The sequence below is a fragment of the Harpia harpyja genome, chromosome 2 (assembly GCF_026419915.1).
Source record: "Harpia harpyja isolate bHarHar1 chromosome 2, bHarHar1 primary haplotype, whole genome shotgun sequence".
NCBI lineage: Eukaryota > Metazoa > Chordata > Aves > Accipitriformes > Accipitridae > Harpia > Harpia harpyja.
The window spans coordinates 60701069-60725768 of record NC_068941.1 but is presented as its reverse complement, the minus strand read 5'-3'; the positions used below and the strand labels follow the sequence as shown (position 1 = coordinate 60725768).

At 34.9% G+C, this 24700-nt stretch overlaps 1 protein-coding gene across 12 annotated transcripts in view; it reads right to left on the bottom strand.

Annotated features, from left to right (window-relative positions):
- FRYL (FRY like transcription coactivator) overlaps positions 1 to 24700 on the bottom strand; it is a 176821-nt gene that overhangs the window by 22456 nt on the left and 129665 nt on the right. For 9 of the 12 annotated variants that reach the window (XM_052780108.1, XM_052780109.1, XM_052780110.1 and 6 more), the window contains 17 exons: positions 22945 to 23095; positions 22489 to 22592; positions 21760 to 21945; positions 19973 to 20177; positions 18920 to 19041; positions 18261 to 18451; positions 17457 to 17551; positions 15630 to 16237; positions 14917 to 15014; positions 13783 to 13953; positions 12643 to 12783; positions 10309 to 10506; positions 8891 to 9052; positions 8531 to 8605; positions 6860 to 7036; positions 3945 to 4148; positions 2878 to 3048 (listed from right to left, as the gene is read on the bottom strand). In XM_052780108.1, the coding sequence (XP_052636068.1) occupies positions 2878 to 3048; positions 3945 to 4148; positions 6860 to 7036; positions 8531 to 8605; positions 8891 to 9052; positions 10309 to 10506; positions 12643 to 12783; positions 13783 to 13953; positions 14917 to 15014; positions 15630 to 16237; positions 17457 to 17551; positions 18261 to 18451; positions 18920 to 19041; positions 19973 to 20177; positions 21760 to 21945; positions 22489 to 22592; positions 22945 to 23095 (3059 nt within the window). The remainder of the gene's footprint in view (positions 1 to 2877; positions 3049 to 3944; positions 4149 to 6859; positions 7037 to 8530; positions 8606 to 8890; positions 9053 to 10308; positions 10507 to 12642; positions 12784 to 13782; positions 13954 to 14916; positions 15015 to 15629; positions 16238 to 17456; positions 17552 to 18260; positions 18452 to 18919; positions 19042 to 19972; positions 20178 to 21759; positions 21946 to 22488; positions 22593 to 22944; positions 23096 to 24700) is intronic. The other 3 variants (XM_052780101.1, XM_052780112.1, XM_052780111.1) reach the window with 1 other exon arrangement.

Sequence of the window (24700 nt, the reverse complement as noted above, 5' to 3'; positions counted from 1 at the left end):
AAGGCACACGGGAACGTAAGACACTTTTACAATACCACAGCAAAATAATTTGGATTGAAGCAGTGGTCTATTATAGATGTTAACATATGATACAGAGCTGCACTGATCATGTGTGGTAGATGTACATATGAGGGATACACTTTTAGAAAATACTTAACTGCTAGTTAATAAATTTGCAGCTAAGTTAATCTTCATGGTGCCATGACTCCTGATTTCTGAAGTTTTCTGTGTAACACTGGACATGTCTACTACCAATGTGAATGTTCTTTAAGTATCTTAAAGATGTGATTTATATAGTTGACAACTACACAGAACCCAAGGAAAATTACTTCTAGTAAACCATTCCCTCATAAATCCACAGTGCAAGTGAGTAAAATAGAGAATCATTTTAGTCAGAAACTTTCATGTACTTAAGCTTGTAAAACTTATTGTACAAAATTGAAAATATTCTTGTACACTAGATTGTACATTCCCAACTGGAATGTGAAATGTCCCTTTTGCAAAAATACGTGCTATTACTGGGGATCAGCCAAACATATTTAAGTAAACTATTTACTTAACTCTTCAGCATCCCTACAATAGGAACAAGGAACTCAACTGCATCTAACCAGCACACACACTTGTTTTTAAATAATGGCTTCAATTTTTTTTATTTTACCTTAGATAAATTTTGATACATATTTATTTATATTAAAAACATTTTGTTAACTGACACTTGGTATGCAATGAAATGCCTGTGTTGAAAGAGTTATATGTAAAGTATATGAGCATAGGAAAAACCAACTGCACTATGCTGTGAGTTGTGCAGTATAAGAATTCAGAACAACATTAGTTTTACTGGCTTCACAAATTTTTCACTGAGTTGATAGTGTGCAAATGTTCAAGGTCATTCTGTTATGAGGCATAAAGCCAGCTCTCCCTTTTAACAACAAAATCCAACTTAGATAGCTAACTCTTGTAGAGAGATAACTTTGAGTGTTTGAACTGTGCTTGAAGAAAACATGTATTTGACTGATGCCTGTATTCTAACAAGCACAAAATAAACCTGGAACACATCACATTTAGTAATTGTATTTATATGCATTTGCAGCTGCCCTTTTTTTTTTTTTTGATATAGTGACTTTTTTCTGGATGCTGCTTAGTCATGAAATTATTTTACAGCCCAGTTTAAATGTTTTCAATATTTTTAATGACATTGGTGGGTTTTTTATGTGAATGTTTTCACCTGAATTATCAGAAGTATAGTGATTTTATAAAGGGAGCTGCAGAAGAACAATGAATCCAAGTATAAAGGCAGTCTCAGAAAGAACTATGAAAACATAAAAATGAATTACAGCTGAGAATGTGCCACAAGTGAACAACAGCAAAGACAAAAGTTCTATTGTGGTGAATTTCATTCTATAAAATCCCAGCTTATATATCGCTTCTCCCTTTTGAAATCTTAACATAAAACATCTATGTGGAAAAAAAATCATCCAGATTAAGTGTTATTCCTCACCCAAAATTCTGTTGGAACACAAATGCATATTGTAGACAAGCAGATGAAGCGCTAACAGAACAATTTGTTTGACAATCTAAGCACAGGTGCTCTACAAAAGGTAAGACAATTTATCAACTGCAATATAACCAAACACTTTAAAAAAAGCGTATAGATAATCATAATGGAAAAATACGAAAAATGTGGGAAAAAGCTGCTTTATAAAAGTCACAATATTACACTTCTAGAACACGAGGATTTTAATCACAGGAAACCAGTCACCCATACTTTCCCTTTGTTGTACTCCAAGTATGTCTTTTGTTCTTACAGTTACCTTTATTAAATGTTAGCTAGGTGGGTGGTTTGCCTGTTAATAAGAGTGATTTTCTAGGTAGCAAACAGGTAGACTAGAGCCTTTGTTCAGAAACCTCAGTCACTTGAACCAGGCAGCTGACTGCTTAAACTAAGTTGGCTGAAGACTCATTCTTAAGTGTAAACTGTGCAATGGTTATTCAAATGCACATAGGAATAGCTTAATTTTCTGGAAAACTCAATAGAACTGTATGTGCTGTTAAAGATGGGATTAGCAATGCTTATCCAAATAAAAATAAGATTGCCAGCAGCATTAATAATTTTAACTGAAGAGATAAAAAGTCCACCTAAATCAAGCCACTTCAAATTCAAGAAAAAACCAACATATTGAGTTTTAGCTGCAACTGCTAAATATTGTAGGAATTGTAGCAGATGAGAGTTTTATTTTAAATGAATTTTTAAAAATTTTAAATTATTCAAAAGATTTTAAAAACGAAGAAACTGAAGTACTCACAGATTTGCAGGTGGCCATTAGCTTGAAATCTGTCTCAGTCCACACAGGCCTTTCCAAAAAAGTATACCACTAGCATCTGTGGTCCTTTTTAAAGGATTATTTAATGGAACCAACTGCTAACACAGCTGGCCTGAGGTTTTATTCCCACATAGCACCAATCACATTAACCCAAAGAAAGCAAAAAAAAAAAAAAAAAAAAAAAAAAAAAAAGGGGGGGGGTATGGAGCAGGGATAAAAAAAAGTATTTGAAAGAAAATGTTGCTCATGAAGGATTTCAACCATATCAAGTAAAAGCATCTTGAATATTTGCCTATTTTCATTCTGCACCATGAAATGATCATTATCAGCCCTTCAAGAATATTTTTAACCTGTGGTAAATTCCCTCAGTCCATCCCAAGTGGTTTTCATACTGAGGGAACATTGTGTATGAACATTCCAACAGGTTAGAAATATTAAAAGCAAATCAAATAATCAGTGTAACAGATGAAAATTCAGTTGAAAAGAAAGGCAAAGTTGCTACTAAACACTAGAAGGAGCCCAAATCAGTCATGCACCAGCCCACATTTCTCCCCACCTCAGGCAGCTGGTTGCTAGAGTTATCTAGAGGAGAAGCCTCCAAACTTGGGGTCTCAGTTCTGATTTGAAGCACCTCTTCTGTTCCCACACTGCTAGTGGAATCTTGAGACTGAAGTGATAAACCAGCATGATCTGATATTGTTTCGTCTATGGCAGAATCATTGTTTAACTAAGACAGAAAAGAAAGAAACATGAAACTCGTCACAGTTTATTGAACATATAAATTACAGGGAAAGAACACATTAGTTTTGAAATAGGCAGTTTCAGTATGGTTAGCTATTTGAATTTATTCACACATTACAAGTTTAACAGCTTTACACTAAAACCGTTAGAAGCATCACATGCATTTCTGTAAGATGTAACTTTGAAGAGAAGTTTGAAGCTATCCTTGGGATCCAGAAATTTATTTCCTTTCTTGTTCTTAGAGGTCTTTGGCATTGGTGAAATGCTAGACCAAAAACACTGGAGAGCAGAGCTCTTTGTTATGGGCAACATTAATACAAACTTCACCTAAAGTCTGAAAAGCAGCATACTATCCCTGCTACAACCTGTCCAGTCAATTTTTTCCTAATTTCATTTATGTAATGCAGACAGACTTCTGAGTGGCCAGCATTCTTGATTTTCCTTAGTTATACGTACACATGCTTCAAAATCCGTAATTAAATTAGCGATTTCGATGGTTAAACACAACTGAGGCTCCCATGGGAGCACTTACTGCTCTTCTTGTTATTTAGTATTTTGGGGTTTTTTTGAAGCTAGGAATCCACAAAGACACACACTTGATATATAACACATGCAATTTTGTGCTTATATTTAAACAAATATAGTAAGTATAAAGACACTACAACAAATGAATGTTGTACTAGAATTATAAGCCTGTGAGGTACCACCAGTAGGTAAAGTAACTCTTTCCCTTCATTGATGTTGTTATGAAAAAGAAGCTTAGCCACATTAATTTAGTTCCTCTTTAGTTCACTTAGGCTGAAAGTGTGAGCCATACTTATCCATTAAAAGTGCAAGTGAAAGCTTAAGTTCTCAGATTCCTTTCACAGAAAAATAACTTACCATCTGCGAACGAGACAGAATCTGACTTGCAGTCAGGGCTGCTTCTTCTTCTGAAGACTCATCGGTATCTTCCTGGTTGGTCAAGTTCAAGCTGGGTGTGCTACCAGAGTACTGACATTCTTGAAGAGACGGTGTGTCTCCTTTGTCAATACTGTCAAGAGAGCGCCTACGAACGCCCCAGTTGAAGTTGTCCATGCTTTCACCCTGTAATAAAAAAAGTTTGCACACACATCTATATACGAATCTCAACATAATAAAATTAATACACAAATGCAACACAGAAAACACAAGTACTGAATGCATTATGAACAGAGTTTCAATCAGCCCTTTAATTTTATTAAAATTTTAAATACCTTGTTAAATGATGTTTGTAGATAAATTAAAATATATGGCAAATGAAGTAGAAATCTTTTGAATATCTTCTTGGAAAGTAACTCAATATATAATCTAGAACTATATCAGTATCAATTTTATATATCTGACTAGAAAGTACAAACACACCACAGACAACAACAGATGAACAAGCCAGGGCACCAGGCTGCAACTTACCTGCAGCTCCTGGTTAGCAAAAAGGAAAACACATATAATTAGAAAGAACGAGGACAAACACTTAAAGATACTCTAGAACCAGGGAAAAATGTTTTATTACATAAGATTTGCCAACAGTAAAAGACTGATTCAAGCTCTGAAAAAAAGCTTTAGTCAAAAAGCTAGTATTGAAAATAATTTCTCTTTCTAATGGGAGATTGATTAAAAAAAAAAAATAAACAAACCGACAACAAAACACTAAAACCAGCATGCTCATGATACATTTTCTCTAGTGTAACATGTAAAGCAACTGTTTCAACAAACATTAGATGAAATTCTTTAACTAACACACATAAATCTAAACTGACCACATCCAACTGACAAAGCACCATCAACATTAATTATGTACAAGTTGTAGAAAAAACAATGCCTTCATTAACTGTTTTAGCAGTTCCTTTGTGCCAGTTTTATGAAATGCACCCTAAACACCACCAATAGCTGGATCCTTTCTGTTCGCACATTGTAAAGCTGGGATACTTGGGTTTCAAACATCAAACATACTAAGTGAAATCCATATCTTAAAAACACTATTGTTTTAATTCACAAGTACAGTAATGATCTTTGATTTTCTCAAGCACCTTGTCAGCCTTCAACAATTCATCTAAGAAAGATGGAAAACCTGATCAGTTCACTTCACCAGTCTACGGACAGCTACTAAAATACCACATCTAGCCCCAAATGTGCAAGACTGTTTTCCAAAACTGCTCTAACAGAGTGAGTATCTCTTGTGGCAACTTAAGAGATCTTCATGATGCACTACATATGCAAAGCGAACTGAATGTTTTGTAGTCTCTTTCTCTCTCAGTAATTTGTTTTGCTCCAAGAAAGGTGAAAAGTTACGGCAAAGCAAAAGAATCCCAACTACAACAAAGTACTGCTACTGTGGGCTGAAGCCCTTAAGTTTAATCTGAATATTACTCAGATTTTAATGTAAAAGCTCCAGTTAATACTGTTGACATTTAGTTATTAGCAACAAAGAATATTCTGTGGTTTTGGTGCAAACTAGGCTGCTCTTATATCAAGTGCACAATTTATAAGTAATGCCCTAAATTTGTTCAATCTGTGGTTTTTTTCTTTTTTTCCCAAGTATTGCACTACATGTTCCATACAGGCAAGTAATGAGAAAGAAACTGTCTTTTCTTCATTATGATCTGCTATTAAAATAATACAGAAAATGAAGTGAAAGATTAACTTGGTTTGGCAACGTTTTCAACTTTTGGCATCCTATCTACAAAGCCCCATCTAGCGTTAAAATAATGTTTTACTACTACTGAGCCTTGATTCTGAACTGTTTGACCACTTGCATTCAATATAGGAAATTGTAGCTCTATAGTATGTGGTCACATATATGCCATAGACCATGCTGAGCCTGTACTTTTCCTACAAGATGCAAATATTGGCTGAAGTGAAGCAATACAGAGGAAGCATGAAGAAAGTGAGATAAAACTAAAGTATTAGGGGGAAAAAAGCAAGATTTTGTAAAAAGAGATAGATTAATCAGAAGAATAATCTTAGTGTTTAGATAGGCAGATATTCTTAGTAGCTTGTTCACTCATGACCTGCAAGGGTCTCCATTACTAATTAAACTATTTTGTATAGACTGTAACAAAAGCACTGAAAGAAACTACAAAGCATTTGATTTCTTCTCCCCAGTCCTTTTGCAGTCATACTTCGACGCTTCAGCAAATTCTGGTCTGAAACCTTTTATTTATCCCAAACAAGTAACAAATGTTAACAGAATCTTTACTATTTCTTAATTTTATTTTACCTCCTCTCTCTCTTTTTTGACAGGAGGAAAAGTGGAGGAAATTTAAGAACTGCAACAAACCAGATATAATGTCAAAGTCAATGCAAGCAATTATGGTGACCAAATCAATCGTATATAATGAGATAGTGTATCATACAGTTTGTAACTTTGAAAGCTATTCTTCATGTTTTCAAAATGCAGAAACATATCAGGAACAAAGATAATACCATTTTCTTAACATATTGTTCCATAATTAAGTTTTCTACTGCATGATACCCAGGTGTTCATCCTGTCATTGGCTTATACTGTCATATCGGTTCACTTTCAGATTAAGTCACTTAACCCACCCCAAAAATCCCAACTCTCTCCCCCAAAAACACCCAACAATTTGCAACAACTTAACACTGCAAAGTTTGTGACATGGGTTTCTTTATAGTGCAAATTAAGTTCAATCATGTCATAAATTCTTTCCAATTGGATTAGTTAGAAGAGCTGCCAGTTCCTTAGAATTGCACCAACATAACCTAATTTTTAAAACGTTCTCAAATGGAAATACACAGAAGAAATCCCAAGGTCTCACCTCTGCATCTTCCAATTCAACATCTAAAAAGTCAAAGTCTTTAAAAACTCCAAACTGTTGTTCACTGGTATTGTCTTCTACAGCTACTTCCTCCTCTTGAATCACTTCTTCTGTTGTTGAAATAAGACTAGTTTGTTGATCTCCAACTTCCAAGTCTTCATTAGAAGAAAACACAACCTGCAGGTATGGGTAAAAATAGAAATAAAAATTTCCAACTTCTGTAACTCCAAAAGTCAGCTATCCTGCTTCCTGCAATTTAATGGCATTAGTGGCAGTTAGTGTGCTGCTACAATGACAATACCAGGGGAAGTGCAGACTGCAATTTGTTTCAAGACTAGTTGGATTTTAAACTACATCTTTAAACTAATGATATCATTCTCTCCTTAGTGTAACTGAGAGTTGCAAAGGTACAAATAAAGAGAAAAATATATCCCCAAACCTTCATTTCCATAACCACAATATTAGTCAAACTTAAAAACAAAAAAATTCATCATGATAATCATCCACATGACACAGGCCATGTAATTTTCGCCTACCAATTTCTGTGGACTGTATAAAGGCAGCCAATGCTGGCTTCCAGTGATTATAATCTTCACAAATTACAATTTGCTGTTTATTTCCATTTGAATTTTTTAAAATGTCTTCAGTTTCAGCTTTCAGGCATCTAATTTTATTTATTTTAAACTCCTCCACTAGATTAAAGATCCACCTCCCATCAGTATTCTTCCCCAGCTAAGAACTTCTATGTCACAATAAAAAACAATATTCTAGATCGTAACCAAGGTAGGCTATTCACTTTATTTTAAAAGCTCTTAATGCCATCACCACCATTAAGGTTAGAATGCCAATGGGTGTCTTTTCTATGCCATACACAGAAAGTAACACCATCGGCCTATTTTTGCTCAATAGTTAAGACTATTGTTCCTACTGATATCCATGTCAGTTTGAAGGCTTGTGATCCACTGGTCATTTTCAATGGATTCTATGGTATTTTCAATACAGCATCAACATCCTTGCAGTCCTCAGCCATTCCTGCCTCTTCTCTCTGAAGTGCATCTTATTTATAATGGACTAGATAGAGATTTACTCAGAACAGGGGAGACCTAGTTCAATGCCCTCTTCTAGCCAAGACAATTAAAATTCATACAGCCTCAAACATACAACACACTATTCTGGAGCAGCAGTGTAGCCCTGCTGTTCTGTGAAGAAGTATTAAGGATTAGTCTGATCAACAGAGCTCCTTAGCCGTCAACTAATTTAATTTGGAAAGGACAGATTTGAGTTCCAGTCCAAAGACTTTAAAAAAATCTTGTTTTGATAACCACGTAAGATAAGAATTAAGAATTAAACCTAGTAATTTATGTTTGCTTTAAAACATATAGTCCTCCCCCTACAAGACTGACCTAAGTTCACTGAGATTTTGGCTGAATTTAAATACTGTTTTGAAACCTGACTAGTAAAGACTGGTGCCCACTGGACTTCCTGAGGAATAATAGTAATTCATTACTTATGATTCCATCTCTTTTTAATTCTTCAATTGGATTTGTGAAGTGTTGAACCCAAACCAGTTTGTCAAAAACCGCTCTTCATAACTTCACCAATACCTGAAAACGCAACAGCATTCTCACTACTGGAATTTAAAAACCAAACCAAACCACCAACACCACTTACTGAAGGATTCTTGGGAAGACCAGATTCTGGACCACACAGAGAAAGTACGTTCATTAGCTTCTCCCTAGTTCTTCTCTGAAAAATATACCAAAGAAAATCACATAGCAAGGCATCTGCTGGAGGTCCAGGTAAAAATGTAAAACATCTGCATTTTGACTAGTCATCTCGCATCCTGACATCCTCTAAAAAGAATCTTACTACTTTTTTCTTTTCACCAGTATTAGCTTTTAATTTATGCTATATGCATTTACTGTTTTGCTAAGACACAACATAGACTTCAAATTACACTTAAACAATTTTTTTATACATTCATAAATAATGTCTATAATATATGTATAATGTGTTTGAGATACCATGTACCTGAGATAGCTGTGGTCTCTTCCAGCTGACAGGAACTAATGCATTTGAATTAGAGCCTGAGGAAGTTGAAGAAGTGCTCCGGGTAACAGCAATGACTTTTGGCTTCCCATTTCTACCAGCTGCGCTGTGTTGATCACCATACTTATTTCCAATAATTGGTGTCTATCAAAGACAACAAAAACTTTCTTAAAATTCAAATCTATATTAGTAAAGACCACACATTTGATTTTAGAAGTTAGTCTTATATAAAATGTAGGAGGGTTTGCCTGTTTGTTTGTTTTTAAGCATTCTACGAAGCCCATGCCTAATCCACTGAGCATCGGTACACTGGGAAATACAAAGCTGAATAGTTCTACCCTATGCAGCAGGCTGCCATTCTGCCCACTTTTGTGGGTTTTTGAATTATGCAAGTTTTATGCTGACAATCTAGTTATATTTTTTAAACACACTTTAAAAACAACTGTGTTCTAAGTTTAAAAGATGCAAAGCTGCTCTAAAGAACCATTCACAGACATGAACAAACTGTTTTCACAGACAAGGAACTTCACTAACACATGCACACTTCTGAAAACCAAAGATCAAATTCAGCCATTTTGACAGCAAATGCTACTCCAGTGAACTCTGTGGGAATTCATCTTGTCTCTCAATTATCTGCATGCACTGAAACTTCCAGTAAGAAATTCACTTACCAATTTAAGTAATGCTCCTAAGACATCTGTATCTCCAATCATTACCTAGGGTCAGCTTCAACCAGGAGCCCTTACTTTTGATTACTTCTAAAGTTTCCACAATTTTAACATCCCTCTATTACACTGCAGTCATTTGGCCATACTCCCCTTTTCAGACATAGAATGAGTATCAGCTGTACTAATATATTATTTTGAGTTCTAATGAACCCTAATTGGGGGGTAGGGGTGTTGTTTTTAACTACAGGAGGTTTTTCTCCAGTTGCATCCATCTCACACTGAGGTTCCTATATTCTGTATCCTACTCTCTCCTCTAAATTTTCCCCCCCGTTTGAAAGTCACGCCAAAACTGCAGTACAGGGTTTTAATCCTCTCAGCCCTTGAATGCACAACCCTTCACTTGATGAAAGCCTGGAATGTTCAGCTGCAAGCCGCAGCCAGCTGCATTAGCCTGCTCTCTGACACAGCTGAAATACCCTTGAGAATAATCCTATTGACTTTTAGTAATTAACTCTCCAGACATTCAAAGGGGAGAAAAGGCAAAAACACAACATAAAAGAATTCAAAGTTTATCTTTCAGTATGACTCTAATTACATGTATGTAAAACTTCAACATCTGCCATTCTTAAAAATGATATTTTAAAATATATAAATGTAGAAGGCTAACAGAAAACAAATCTGAGTTTGCAACAGAAAGTCAGTATTGCATTGTAATTTAAATATAATAATTACCTCTGATATATCAAAATGGAAATCTAAGGTCTTCCCAGGTAGCTCCTTGGAGACATTATTAAAGATTTTCGTGAAAGAGATTTCAGGAGAACCTATGTCACCTCCATAAGTCTTTGGAATATCGTTAGGTACAACAAGGCTCGCTGACCGAGACACCACCAGTTTCAAAATATTAAGGGCTTCCTTCCAATATGGACTCTAAAGAGAATGTACACAAATCACAAAACAATCACTTCAAACAAGACAGCCATTTTTAATGTACAGTAGGATTTTGCACCGATCCGTTGCAAGATTCCCAAACCCAAAAGCTCTAATCTTCTATATGTGGCTGCAATGTGCTAACACAGGTGGGCAGCTTCAGACCTTGAAGTGCCAGGAAGGCAGTGGCAAGGTATCAGGTCATCCCACTGCAGGCGGTCAGGTCCAGCCATGCAGGCTCACTAGCTCCAAGTCACAGTGCCAGCCACACCAGACTCTTGTTCCATGTCCTTCGCTCCCTATATTTACACTACGTTTTTTACCATTGTCTGAAGTATCTGCCCTTCATGCCCCAGAAGATAAAAACTGATAGCATTTAAAAGCAAAACAACTTCCACCCGCTGGCATCTTTAATTATTTTACACTTATGGGCAGAGTAAACTGAATTTGAAACAGACAAAAATATTTTGTGCTTTATATTTCCTCACACATTTCAAAGATCTTAAAAAAAACAAAAACATTTACAAGGTTTTTATATAGTATCAAACCAATGAAGTGCTTAAAAAAGCCAGGACAAAAGTATGAGAACATACATACATACATGAAAGTATGAGAGGCAGAGCCCGAGTTGAGTGCACTCTCCTTAAAAAGATGATTAAGTAATGTAAATAATTCAGCAGTTTCAACAACAGAGATTGTGGAATGAATTGCAAATGAGACTTACACCAAAAGCAGCACCTTGTGAAGGTTAAGATTTACACTCCTGAAAATGGTAGGATTCTACCTGAAACGTAAACCTGCCAGTGTTCGAAATTAGCAGGATGCCTGCCTTTTTCTTTTTTTTTTTTTTAAATTAGCATGCCATGTTTGTTAAATAATTTTTTTATTGCATTAAAAAAATAAACACCACTTTCAATGCTCTTAGTATATGCCTCCTTGTAGATAATGAGTCTTGAACAATCTCCTGAATTTCTGTGCATCATAAACATAAAAAAAGTAGTGTCAAACTTGAACCATCCTGTAGCAATTTAAATTTGCTATGATGCATTGTGATTGCAGAGGACTAAAAAAATCAGCCTAGTAGCACCACATTTAAACAAGACATGTTCATTTATGATCTTTTCTTTTGTCATTTACAGTAACAAGTTTTACTGTATCAAAAATACATAGGCTCCTCTGGAATATTTTTTTGCTAGTACCATTATTTTGATAGCTAACATCTAATTAAGATTACATTCCATGGTAGTGTGGGCTTGCATAGAAAGCTCAGATAAAGGTTAGAGGTGAAGGAAGCAGCCGTCAGGCCATGAGAACTATAGTTATGCTAATCATTCCATTTTGCCTAATGCACTCTGACAGGAGCACAATATCTAAAGTACATACCCATCAATAATAAAACATCCAGGGAACACTATTTTTGCTGGTTAATTATGATTAAACCATTCAACTGAAATACACTTGGCAATAATGGCATTCAGGAAAAAAGAAAACGGGGGCAGGGGCGGGTGGGGGGAAGAGAAGAATATTGTGCACTGAAATGGTTTTATGCTCCAGGCATTTTTATAAAATCTTTCAGCAGGATGCCAGACTTTCTTCCATGAAAGAGATTTTCAGTAAACTGTATTGCAAGTACAAAGGATCAAATTACCTAGGGCAAAACACTGTTGTTCATCTTTTGGGGACCTTCTTTAATAAAAAATGCACTCAAATTTATTAAGGTGCACCTTAATGTTCCTCACAGATATATTAGTGAAAGTGATTTAAAGATGCATTTAACTGTAAAACTTCCTTTTGAAAACACACACACTTAAATAAAACATTTGTGCAGTATTTAGCAGTATAACATTTCCTTTGAAGGATCATCACCTCTAATTACACATGTAGAGTTGCCTATATCTGCAGAGATATGCACATTCACCTAGGTAACTTGTCCCACAAGATGTAAATCAAATTGGACAAATACATAAGCATATAGTGAATTAAGTACATTGGACAAAAAATAAAATACCACAGAATCTGACTTTGAAGAACTATTTTTATACCTGAAATAAATTAATTCCCCCCCAAATCAAGTGTAATTTCACTACCACTTTGATAATAAGCAGAAAGGCTTTTATAGTTTTTCAGAGTACCTACCTGAACATATTTACCAATAACTTTTATGATTTCCAAATTAAACTGCTTCACTGGTGCTGTGGATAGGTCTATATGACTCAGAAGACTGTAAATGATCTGCAGTAAGGACTGTTGCATACTGGATAACCCTTTCTCTAACAGCTAAAAAAAAAGGTTTTTAAAATACAGAGTTTAATTAGGGCCTTTAATGGTAGCAAAAAGTGAAAACAAACATTAAAATATAGCTAGCTTCCATACATATTTATCTTCCCCTTCAAGAAACTTAAGTGTACCACTTCCTGTTTTTCAAAACTTTGTTTTAGCATTTAAAAAAATGTAATGCAATAGAACAATGTTTTCTGTCCTAATTCAGTTTTTTCCCTTAATTTTGACACATTTGTTAGGACAGATCTAAAGCACCAAATAGAATTGTTCATACAAATTCAAAATCTCAAAGCTGTATGAAAAACAATTACATCTATGCCTTAAAGAAAGCTGGTAAACACAATCTTACAAACAAAATAAGTACATATAAAGTAATTCATGAGAACTGAAAATATTTTTTTAAATATTTGTACACAGTTTGAAGGGATATACTTCAAGGACAAGCTCTACAAGCTTTTCACACAAGGTACTTTTTTTAAAGGTAATAACAGTTTTCCTGTATGAAAGCCTGGCAGAATCATACACTGAATTCTATAATTTAAATTATCTTTGATTATATACTATGCAATACTTACAATTAAACTTTGACATTTTTTTAAGTTGTGATAAGGACATCTTTAAATGTGTACTTGGATGAAAAAAGGTCTCTTAAAAATTTGCCCTAAGTATATTTTCGTAAAGCCAAGACAGTGCGCACATTTTATTCATGTAGCACAGAATATAAATATCTACTACAAAACACTACTATCATAAAAAAGGATCTTTCCTTAGAGGGATTATCGTTTCAAGGTACATTTAAATTGCTGCACTCAAAAAGTGGCAGTAGTCATCCCTTTCCTATATCCTAGAACATTTTAATATTATTGTCCCATTATGGAAGATGTGCTTCCCCCTCCCCCAATATTCAGAACCATGAAAAATAAGGAATTGGCGATGAGTAAATGTAATGTTGATCACAGACCGTCAACATGAGATACACTTTTACTAAGAATTTACCTCTGCAAGATACGTTACGAGGTTAAATGTGGCATCTGAGAAAGAGTCATGCAAATATCTACACACTACATTAATCCAGTTAGAACAGTCTCTGGAGTAACTGTGTGTACTGTATAAACTCATCATATGAGCCAGATTGGCAAGAGTTGGTGATTTCTCCTCTGCACAAACCTGAAAAGCAAAAAGCATATTTAATTATACTAGAAATGAAAAATTTTTAACGTAAGCATTGAGAAGTCATTATGCGCTTTTCCCAGATTTGACTCTATTTTCTAATAACTGAAGTTGAACTAATCACACAAGCAACACCTAGAGTTTCTGTAGAATTTTGGTACTGTGGCATCCATGCTCCAAGTTTATCTACAACTCATACCAAACTTACCTCAACTAGTGTTCCTAGCTAGTAGTGCAAGTATTTAAGGGACAGAAGTAATTTCTGGATTTGCATCAGGCATGTACTCCTTTGAGATGGCCTGCACACAGTTAAGTGATATACGTATCACAGTCTGGGCAGCCAGAGGGCTATGACTGCATCTCCTGTGACAGACAGCACTTTCTTACTCCCTTTTCTGCATTATTCCTTAAAATGCAGACTGTCAGGCCAGCGTACCACCAGCCTGGCTTGAGATTGTTGGTGTGTACCATGCACTGATTTAACAGACGCTACAGTTCAAAAATATTCCAGGGGTAATCAGTGTGTACAAGTAATAGCAAGAACGTATTACCTTTTCTTCTCCACCTACCAGTCCGAAAGGTAGGGATCACTTCCTTCTCATAAGTAAATTAGGAAGTGTGCTTAAAAATTGATTAAGCTTACGTTTAAAATGACAAACTGAAAAATCAGACAAGTAAGAAAAATAACTGGTATCATTAATAATGAAATTTGTTCTTTACATCTAAATGTTATAGAATAAGCTAAATGTGTTTTTTCATTGACAAAGGGAAACTTGGGGGTTGATATGAGGTCCAACTATATAAATTGGGACTAGATCACATCTTTAAAATAGGAACTTTTATAGTTAGTTCTATATTACTGTTAGAATCACGTAGAAGTATTACATAAGGGAGCAGAAAAATACAGAAACAATGCTGGTATAAACTCCTGGATACTTCTCCAGGCATCATTTTACATACCTTTGCTATCCTGTCAGCTGTTTCTTTACAAAACTGAGTTGGGTTATCAAAATGTTGGATCAGATGAGGAAGTAGGCACAAGATGTTTAGGGGAAATCCTAAACACATACATAAACACAGTTATATGAGCCCTAAAGATTTTTAATAAAACTTAATGTAATGTGGAGTTATCTGGTATTTAAGAACCCTTACAGCATGACACATACATTCACACAGACATATAAATTATATATACGCGTACATGTACCTAAGTGTGTATGTATGTAGAATGTATATAAATGTGTCTGTCTTAGGTATAAATATGCATAAGATGAAAACAAAATCATCACCAGACCAATTAAGCAAAACTATCATGAAACTGGGTAGCTTTAGGCATCACAGTCATATTGTTTCTAAAATGTGCAAATGTTTGAAATGGTACTAATTGAGCTAGTTAGCACAAGATCATGAAAAATAATACATGTGCTTTTAAAACTCACTTGTAAGCAAGTTGAAAGTTAATAGTCAATACATGAAGTTTATGTGCAGTATTTCTTCGCAGATAATCACAGTGTGATGTATTCCCACTATCTAACAGTGTAACATCGACAACTGCCAAAAGCATTTAATGGAACGGGTTTTTTTAACGCAAATGCATAATTACTACTGATTTTGATTACACTTAATTTGATGAAAAAATATTTTTTCATTACACATACATTTACTAAAGATACCTGCTAACTGAGAAGGATCCACCAAAGCATGCCTGGAAATTGTGATGAGTTTACTGAGGAGATGTACTGTCATTTCTTGTGTAGATGCTGAAGTAAAGCCTTTTAGGAAAAGCTGCTGAAGGCCTGGAAAGTTATTCCATTTCAGTTTATTCTGCACCTTTTCTATCTTTTCCCGACTCTCTGATTTATCCAGAGGCAAGTGAATAAGCAGCTTGTTGAGTAGCTTGAGAGCCAAAAGGTATTCATACTCATAATCTGACTCTAGTAATGAAGCTGCAATCCAAAATATGGTGGCCATCAAGTTGACAGGGTCAGTAGTGGGCTGCACATCATACATCCCTCCCTCTCTCAGGGAGGAAAGGCTTCTAGTCCTGGCCAAACTTCCACCATGATTTATCCTTCCATCCATTATATCCAGTGTGTTGCTCCGTCGACGGTCGCCTCTCCGCTCAGTGATTAAATTCAGTCTCAAAGAATTACTCCTGGTATTGCTGTAGTACCCCAAACAACTGCCACTATTAATGGGACTTGTGCTTAGATTTATCTGTCCAGTGCTTTTCCTATTAGCTGCATACTTGTTTCCCATTACAGAATCACGGTACGAGGTTCTAAAATAAAAATCAGTATTACATATTATTCCATGCAAAATACTTCAATAACATACAGTTTAGAAAAAGAGAAGAAAGGAAAAAGATGTTACACTAATCACATATATACATACACAGTGAATACTCTGCTTCATCACTGGAAGAGTATTATAATATATGAAAATACAGGATTTCTATATATACTACTAAAATATCCTTACGGCATAAGGACAAGACTGTACAATCCCAGAATACCAAAATAATTACATAACAATTTGGTAAAATCTGAAAAATTAGCCTATAGCACATAGGAGATTATCTGCAAATGAAGATCTAGCATTCCAACTTCCCTATACATGTGATAAAGGTAGAAAAATGAATGAATTAATAAATGAAATTTATCTACTTATTACCTTATATTTGTCTGAAGTATCTGACCTAGAGAAACCAACACCTTCCAGTTCTGATGCTGAGAAATGAAATATATTCCTAGAAATCTCAACATTTTCAAAAACTTTGCCAAGAAGTCAAACAAATAAAGACGTCTGTACATTTAGGGATTTTTTTCAGTTTGCTACAAAGTCATTGAGCTAACCACTCGGACTGTAATGAGACACACAAATGACTCAGACTGTTCAATTACACTTCTCTCATCTATGGACAAATCATCTGAGGCCTAAGACAGACTAGCAGTTGCTGTAACTGAAGAAATTTCTTCTGTATTAACACTGGAATAAAAGTATTTATAGCAGTACAGCAGTTTTCATCTGTGAACCTTAAATTATTTTAAATTATCTTTTAAAGATTGGTGTCATTACCTTCATTATATATATGGGGAAAAAATAAGACCCCCTAAAAATGACACTATTAATCAAGGTCAGTAGGGCCTGATTAAAAAAAAAGTTCTAAATGTACTCAGTGTCTTTATTTTTAAGAGGTTTCAGAAGAACAGATGACATTTCAGAATTGAGCCATAAGGCACACCTTTTTTTTTTTTTAAATTGGACCCAAGAGGGTAAGTTGGAAAGGTAGCAGAGATCCTTTTCAGAAAATCTAGATTCTTAGGAGTTTTGCTTGAAGCAGAATGATAAAAACAGAAAACAGCAGGCAATTTTCCTATAAGGATACAACTATTCTGCAAAGACAACATGAAATTATTTCATTACATTTGTAATATGGATCTTTAATAATTCAAATGTATAAAAATGTGTAATGTAGCTTGACTAATAAAAGAACTTACTGAGAAAGGGCAGAAAGCAGATCATAATGCTTCATGGTTTCAGCCAACGTATCAATAGCAGACTCTAAGGTCAGAAGCAGTTCTATGACAAAACCCTGGGGAAAGCCACAGGTCATTACAAATTATGCAATATGCACAAGGAAGATCACAGAAAACCTAGTGAGTAGTGATACAAAAATATAAAATCAGTATCAGTAACTAAATTATTATTTCATGCTTTAATTAGAACATAATTCTGATCAGACAGCTCAAATTAGCCATATAGCTTCAAGACAGGGAAAAACTTTAATTTATTTCCAAATATTCACAGAATTTATTCTGGTTTGCATTATTTTTAAGGATGGACTTAAGGATGGAGTCATTTAGACTCTCATTTTGCAATATTAAAACATGAGATCCACTTCTTTAGATGTACAATGACATTAAGTTGATGGCTGTTAACACTTTATCAGGTTAAGTTCTTAATAAAAGAAAACATAAATTATTTTTTATATGGCTGATCTCAGGATTCTCTAACATGAAAGAGAAGGTGTTTTCAGGAAACAGATGTATCAAACTCTCTGAAAGTTCCTACTGCTGTAGAAGAGAATGTGCACAGCTCATCTTTTCATCATTTAATCACGTGAAAATTCAGAAAGTGTCACGATTAAAACTGGTTTGATATTTGAAATGTCTTTATTTAAAAATAAAAAGCAACTGAATAAAAAATGCTTTTAAATTTTACTATCATTAAAATAATAACGCAAGTTATGTCATTTAGGCAGACTTAGCTTTCTAAGAAAGTGGCGGAAAAATTTCAAATACCTGAGCTTCTTCTCCTGCATCTCCAACAGTTTCTACTAGTCTGGAGAGAACGTCAGAAAGTGTAGATGCAGTAAGAGGCTGCTTCAGAGCCCTGAAAATCTGAAATGACCTCCCAGCATAATGTCGAGAGGAGCACGACAGCGCAGTTTGCAAAGCAACTTCACTGAGACGGTGTTCCAATTGAAATCCTCCTATAAAAGCAAATAAGTACTTAAGCAACACAATGCTTTATGAAAAACAAAACCACTTGAATTTAGTGAAGAGTAAATTGCCAAAGTCATTCCTAACTTTAAAATACTCTCATCTTCTACATTTTTCTCAAGTATTACTCTCTAAAATCTTTCCAGGCATATGAACTTGTATTCCATAATACTTAACACTGGAGAGACTTGTAGAGAATAAAACATTTATGATTTGAACATTAAGTGTCCACAATAAATTAATAAGATATTTTATTTCATTCCTAAAAGATTATATTTAAATCTGTCATAATAGATACTGAAGTGTGCAATACAAAAGAAAAATCTATTATTTAGAAGCAGTAAGCGATCACCTAGAGTGATTTTATAGATAACCCGTAAATTTACAGGCATTCAAAAAAATTCATTTACTTTGCAGACTTGGACATTCTATCATGCATCAACCATTTTCTAACATACCTGAGCTAGACTGTTTAAATATAGATACTACATGCTTTAAAAACACAGTTAACTGTTCAGCACTCTTTATATTAGGGTTCTTGGCCGAAACATCTTCATGATTCCAAAGTGGGCCTCTTTTCCTAAAAACATAAAAATAGAGTAAACAGAACATAAAACAGCCTTTGTCATTAATATTATTTAAATGTTATTTTAACCTTAAGGTTAACTGCAAAAGAATCTACTAATTACCACATAAAAGAAATCATGTAGAACTGCAGACACAAATGGAAAGAAGGTTGACAACTGCCCAATATTATACAACAACATACAAAAAGTTAAGACAAGGTGAAAAGCAATATATCAGATTCAACTGAAGTAACAGCCTAAGTTTAGGAAGAGATGTTCTCTGTTCGATAATACTTAGTTATCTAATAAAGAACCTGTACAACTAATACCAGTATACACTTCTTAAAACAATCTCCTTTCTTCCCATTTTCTTCCCATCAATACACCACACTATTGTAAGTTTAGGCTGATGTAAAGCATAAGTAATCAAAAGCTTTCAGAAACAGGCAGGATTTCAGATTTACACAATCTTGAAAGCTTTATATAAACCATCAAACAAACTGCACAAGTGTTGATGGTTTTACAGGTGTTCTTTGCCACAAATTCCTGGTTTTTGAATAGCCAGCTCTCTACTACTAGGTAATCCATAAACTCCACACAAATCTTGCAGCTCCCTAATTATCTTTATGTATTCCAGCCCTAAACCTTTAGAGGGAAAAGGGAATTTTATAAACTGTGTGGCAAGCAAAGATAACAGACCTGTGTAGAACATGGCAAAAGACTTTTAAACACTCAGGACACAAAAGGGTGGCCAAAATTCTCTGAAATTGCTGGAAAGTTAGAGTTGTTCATAGGCTGTATCATTTAAAAACACTTCAGGATTAAACTATCTCTTACTGCTGATAAAACAGAGACAAAATCAGACAACGTGATGCCAAACAGTAAGGCTTTTGCCATATTTCCACAAAATACATGTCTCGACAAAAATGAAAATTGAAATCTTACCTTGAGGTAATAAATTCTATGAGAGTTTTCACTTTTTCATCCTGCTCTACTGAAATATCAACCTCATTGAGGATTGTGGTGTGCAGATGAGAAATGGCAGCACTTGTATTTCCTAAACTGATGCTAGAAGAGGTAGAACTTGAACTAAGCCCTGAGTCTGTCATTGGGGAGGGCTGGTAATCAGGTATAAAATCATGAACACCTGCTGAAATAAGAAACAAGATGATTATGCGCTCTTAAGTTGACAGTTAATATTAAATATATAAAAAGAAAAAACAGTCCTCAAAAAATCAATAACTTAGCAAACATAATGAGAATAATTTAATGGATGCAATAATTTCAATGAAATCAACAAGTCCGATATATGCAAAGTCTTCACATGACTGGACCCTTAATAAGCAACTGCTAGATTCCTTTTCAAAACCACTGTATTATGTTTGATTTTGTATTGGTAATATGACAGCTTAGTGGTTTCTGAAGCATCTCATCTTAATAAGTGGAGACATATGATATAAACTACTTCCTAATACTGTGCAGATAATTTTTTGTTGTTGTTAAAACTCAGTCCCAGTGTAACTGACAGCACTTTAAATCAGTGAACACTAAGTATTAGCTAGCAAATTGACTCTAAGCAGAGCCCTTCTTGCTGCACAAAGTTTCTCTGAAGTTAGCTTAATCTTGCTGCTATAAGATTTTTCTCTCCGTGTAAAGAATCACGTGGCAATAAAAATACAACTGCAGTAACTCCTCACATTACACCTCTATCTATCTACGAGGTGCTGGGAGAAAGTAAACTGGCAAGGAAAAGTGGGACGCGAACCTCTGACTGTAATAATTGTACATAAGCTTGAGACTCGCTGACATCCACCACAAATTTTCACTCTACAGAGCCACAGGGTTTGGACTGGCATATTAGCTGGTTCAAATAAAATTTAACATTAGCTTGTCTGACCTTGTGCTAGGCATGCATACCTGTAATCACCTTATCTTAATCACCAGGAACAGTGTATAGGTCACCATATAGGTGCACTAGTAAAGTTCTGCAAATAGGTTTACATAAAAGAATTCTTCCACTATGCCCACTTTTTAATTTCTCATTGCAATGAATATCAAATTCACAAAACAGACAAGTATTTTTGGTTAGTGACAAAACCACTTCTGATGTGAGTAAAACAGGACCAACCCATTGTATAGCAATATGCTGCCACCTACTGAAATAATATGAAATACTAGGTTTCAAAAAAACTGAACTATTTCACGTTTCTTCAGAAACTACAATAGGCTCACACCATCAAAATATTCCTTTCATAAAGAGATACATAGAAAATATATAGTTTCCTGCATAATTACAATATTGTAATGTTAAGGTGAACATTAAAAGGTCATATCTCGAAAGAGTATTCTGATAGCCTATTGAACAACGCAATTACAGCTGACAAAAGTCAGAAATTTAAAGTTGCTGCAAACAAGTAAGAGGTGTATCTTCTTGGTTTTTACTTTCAAAGGCATTATAAAACCTGCTGTATTACAGATCCAAAACACAGAGCGTGCTCTGTGGTTTTCACTACTATTTAATCATTCAACTGTGCTCCCTACTCCGATGACTGAGCACAAAGTGCTAATGTGAACCATATTCATTTTGACTTAATTAAAATCTGAAGAAATACATTTTAATGCCAAGGACTCAGGAAAATATTACAAATAACAGAAATTTTAATAATGCCTGGAAGACAAGATAACTTTCCATGTCATTTTAACAAGCAACACTTAATAAATCTAAAGCGTACCTGTGAAAGTATAATCTAAATGGGTAGTTTGCTTGACAGTAAGCACCCTGGACTCATTGAACTCTCTGTTTCTGAGTAGGACAGAAGCAACAGACTGGACGTTGCTGCCAGATCCCATCACTATCAGTAGATGCAAAAGCAGCTGTTTACAATGCTCGTAGACTTCAGGGTGACAGTGGTCAAAACCTAACACAAAAGGAAAATGGAAAAGCTTTATTACATTCAAAGGACACGCTGAATTAAATTATTAAAAACCCAGCAGTATTCAAACTGGTCTGTTATACTTTACCAAATAATAGATACATAGTTCACTAGATAATGTTTTTTCAGTGTTTCAATACAAAACCAAAAGCATACAGTTTAACAAACTTTAATATATCCTCTTGTTTCTCACACAGCAGTAAGAACTTAATCTGTGCTCTGTATGAAAATTACTACACAGAGAAACAAAGAAAAATTTTGAATTTTACTGTGTCTTCTACAAGGAGAAAGAGGTAAAAGAGGCTCCAACAGAAACTGCCTTCAAACAACATAAAAACCCTCTTAATTATATTCACATTAATCAAGCTGAAAGATATTTAGTTGAATTTTTTTAAATAATGTAAATATTAACAAATTAATGAGATTTCAGTACCATGGCAGATGTTAATTTAAATGTGGAAAAGAACAGCTACATAAATAGCTACAGTTCTGAAGTTACTAGACATATTTCTGTAAGAATTGAATTACCTATAAAAATTGCATGAAGCAAAAGATGCAAGTATCCTCCCCATTCCACCTTTACGCTGTGGTCAACTATCAAGTCAGTCAAAAGGATCACTGCTATATTGCATCTAAAAACAAAAAACCAATTTGTTAGAAGAATGTAACATGAACTTTACAAAAAGCTGCAAAGAGCTTAATATGCTACTAAGCAGTATTCTTTCTTAGGTCTATAAAAATCCACAAAGTTCTATTACACGGGAAAAGATGAATGCTCATAATGAAGACAGAAAAACTTTAGTCCTCCAAATTAAAAGGCTGAGAAATCTTAAACTGCTAGACTTGTGAGTAAAACTGCAGAAAATGAGCGCACTATTTATTGTCTTTAAATCTGTCTTTTAATCTGCTATCTTTAAATTACTATATTTGTGCAACACAAATTAAAATGTAATAAATTGCCATCAGCACTGTTAAAACAGTTACCTGTGAAGAGACATGCCCGGAGGAGAAGTTTCAGGCAAGTAATCCACCAATGGTGACCAGCAACCTCCAGTAGGTGGAAAAGGTAGAGGCTCTCCTTGGTTGTGCTCCATCACTTTCAACCGCCAGTTTGAATACAGAGGCATTGAATCACCTAACACAATAGACAAGTAAACCAGAGAAATATATATGTAATACGTTTCTGTATTATATAGTCTTCTAAAGAAATATTTTTAAATTCTTAAAAAGCTGAGATCTGGGAGGGGGAACCAGCCATAAACAGTAGTAGCTGGGCAGAGTTTTAAAAAAAAAAAAAAAAGTCATTATTTCTTTTTAGGATAAGGATGATTCTACAGAAGCTACACATATAACAGAGTAAGATTTTGTCGAATAGGTTCATAAAAACGATGGATGCACATAGGGAACATGGATGCACATAAGGAAAAAAAGGCAAAGTGATCTAATATAATTTCCTTGAATTTCATACCTCATGTCGGATAGGAAGTTAAGGCTGGGTCCCAAGATCGTACTGAACTAATTTTGAAGAGCTTCATTTCATTATAGGCTAAGGAAGTATTTCTCAAGAGCACCTCTTTATAGATCTCACTAGCAAAAATCCACCAGTTATATGTGTCAGATAATGCCAGCCTGATATATGGGGCAACTCAGAACTTGCCACTTTACACCAGCATAGCCCAATCCCACTCCTTGACAAAAGTCACTGCTCAGTAAATCAGCAAATTTGTCAAGAAAACACAGAAAGACATTTAGGTTTTGTTTAAGAAAGCTTCAAAAGTGAAAGAAACACATCAGCTCTTTGGTGTGAGAGTATACTGTTACACATCCAAAATATTTTTCTGTTTTTAAATTAGATGTCTTGGACTTCAGAACAATCAGTAAAAGCTACAAACAAGTAAGGAGACTGCCTCAACAGTTCAGTGTTTCAGTGATTCTACCAGTTGTCCTTTTGGAAGTATAGCTGCAAAAGTTTCAGAAGTTCACACATGTATCAGCTCATTATCACCTTCTTGACTGGAAGTGACAAACTTGTTACTGATGGCGTATGTGAATCATCACCTGCTTCAGGATACTCTGTGTTGCTATCACAAATAGCAAACAAAGATGAAAATGACCACAACTATGATACTGGACATCACCCATCCAAGCAGTAATAAACACACTGGCTGCCCAGAAGGTCCACCAACCTGACACTGACCCAAAGTTTAGCAGATCTGCATCAGTATGCCTGGCCCTTACAACAAGCTCTGTAGAGGACATTATGTTCCTCTTTCTTGAAAGAGGCAATGCAAACCACATATTCACTCTAACCTTTACAGTCTGCAAAGAATCAGTCATTAAGCAGTGCGTAAGCAGATCCTAAGGGAGACTGTTGCTTCGATACAGCATGGGACACACTAGGTTCCATACCGACATGTAATGCTCAAAACGCAGAAATTTACATCCTGTTGTTCAGTAGCACAAGAAAGGTAAGGAAAAGGCAGTACTGTATCATGTGCTGTACCATACCCAGACACCTCATAGCAAAATCACCTGTCAATAAAAAACTGAGTGAAACCTAAGATAGTCTGTGGGAGCACTATAATGAGCTGGATCAGACCAAAATATATCTGATAATCCCATGCACGGTTAAAGTACAAAGTAATTTTAATTACCAACAGCTTGTTAGCTGAAACGAGTTTCAGTCAAATGAGTACTCTAACAAAGCATACAGAACCCACTAACGTAACCATCATTTACT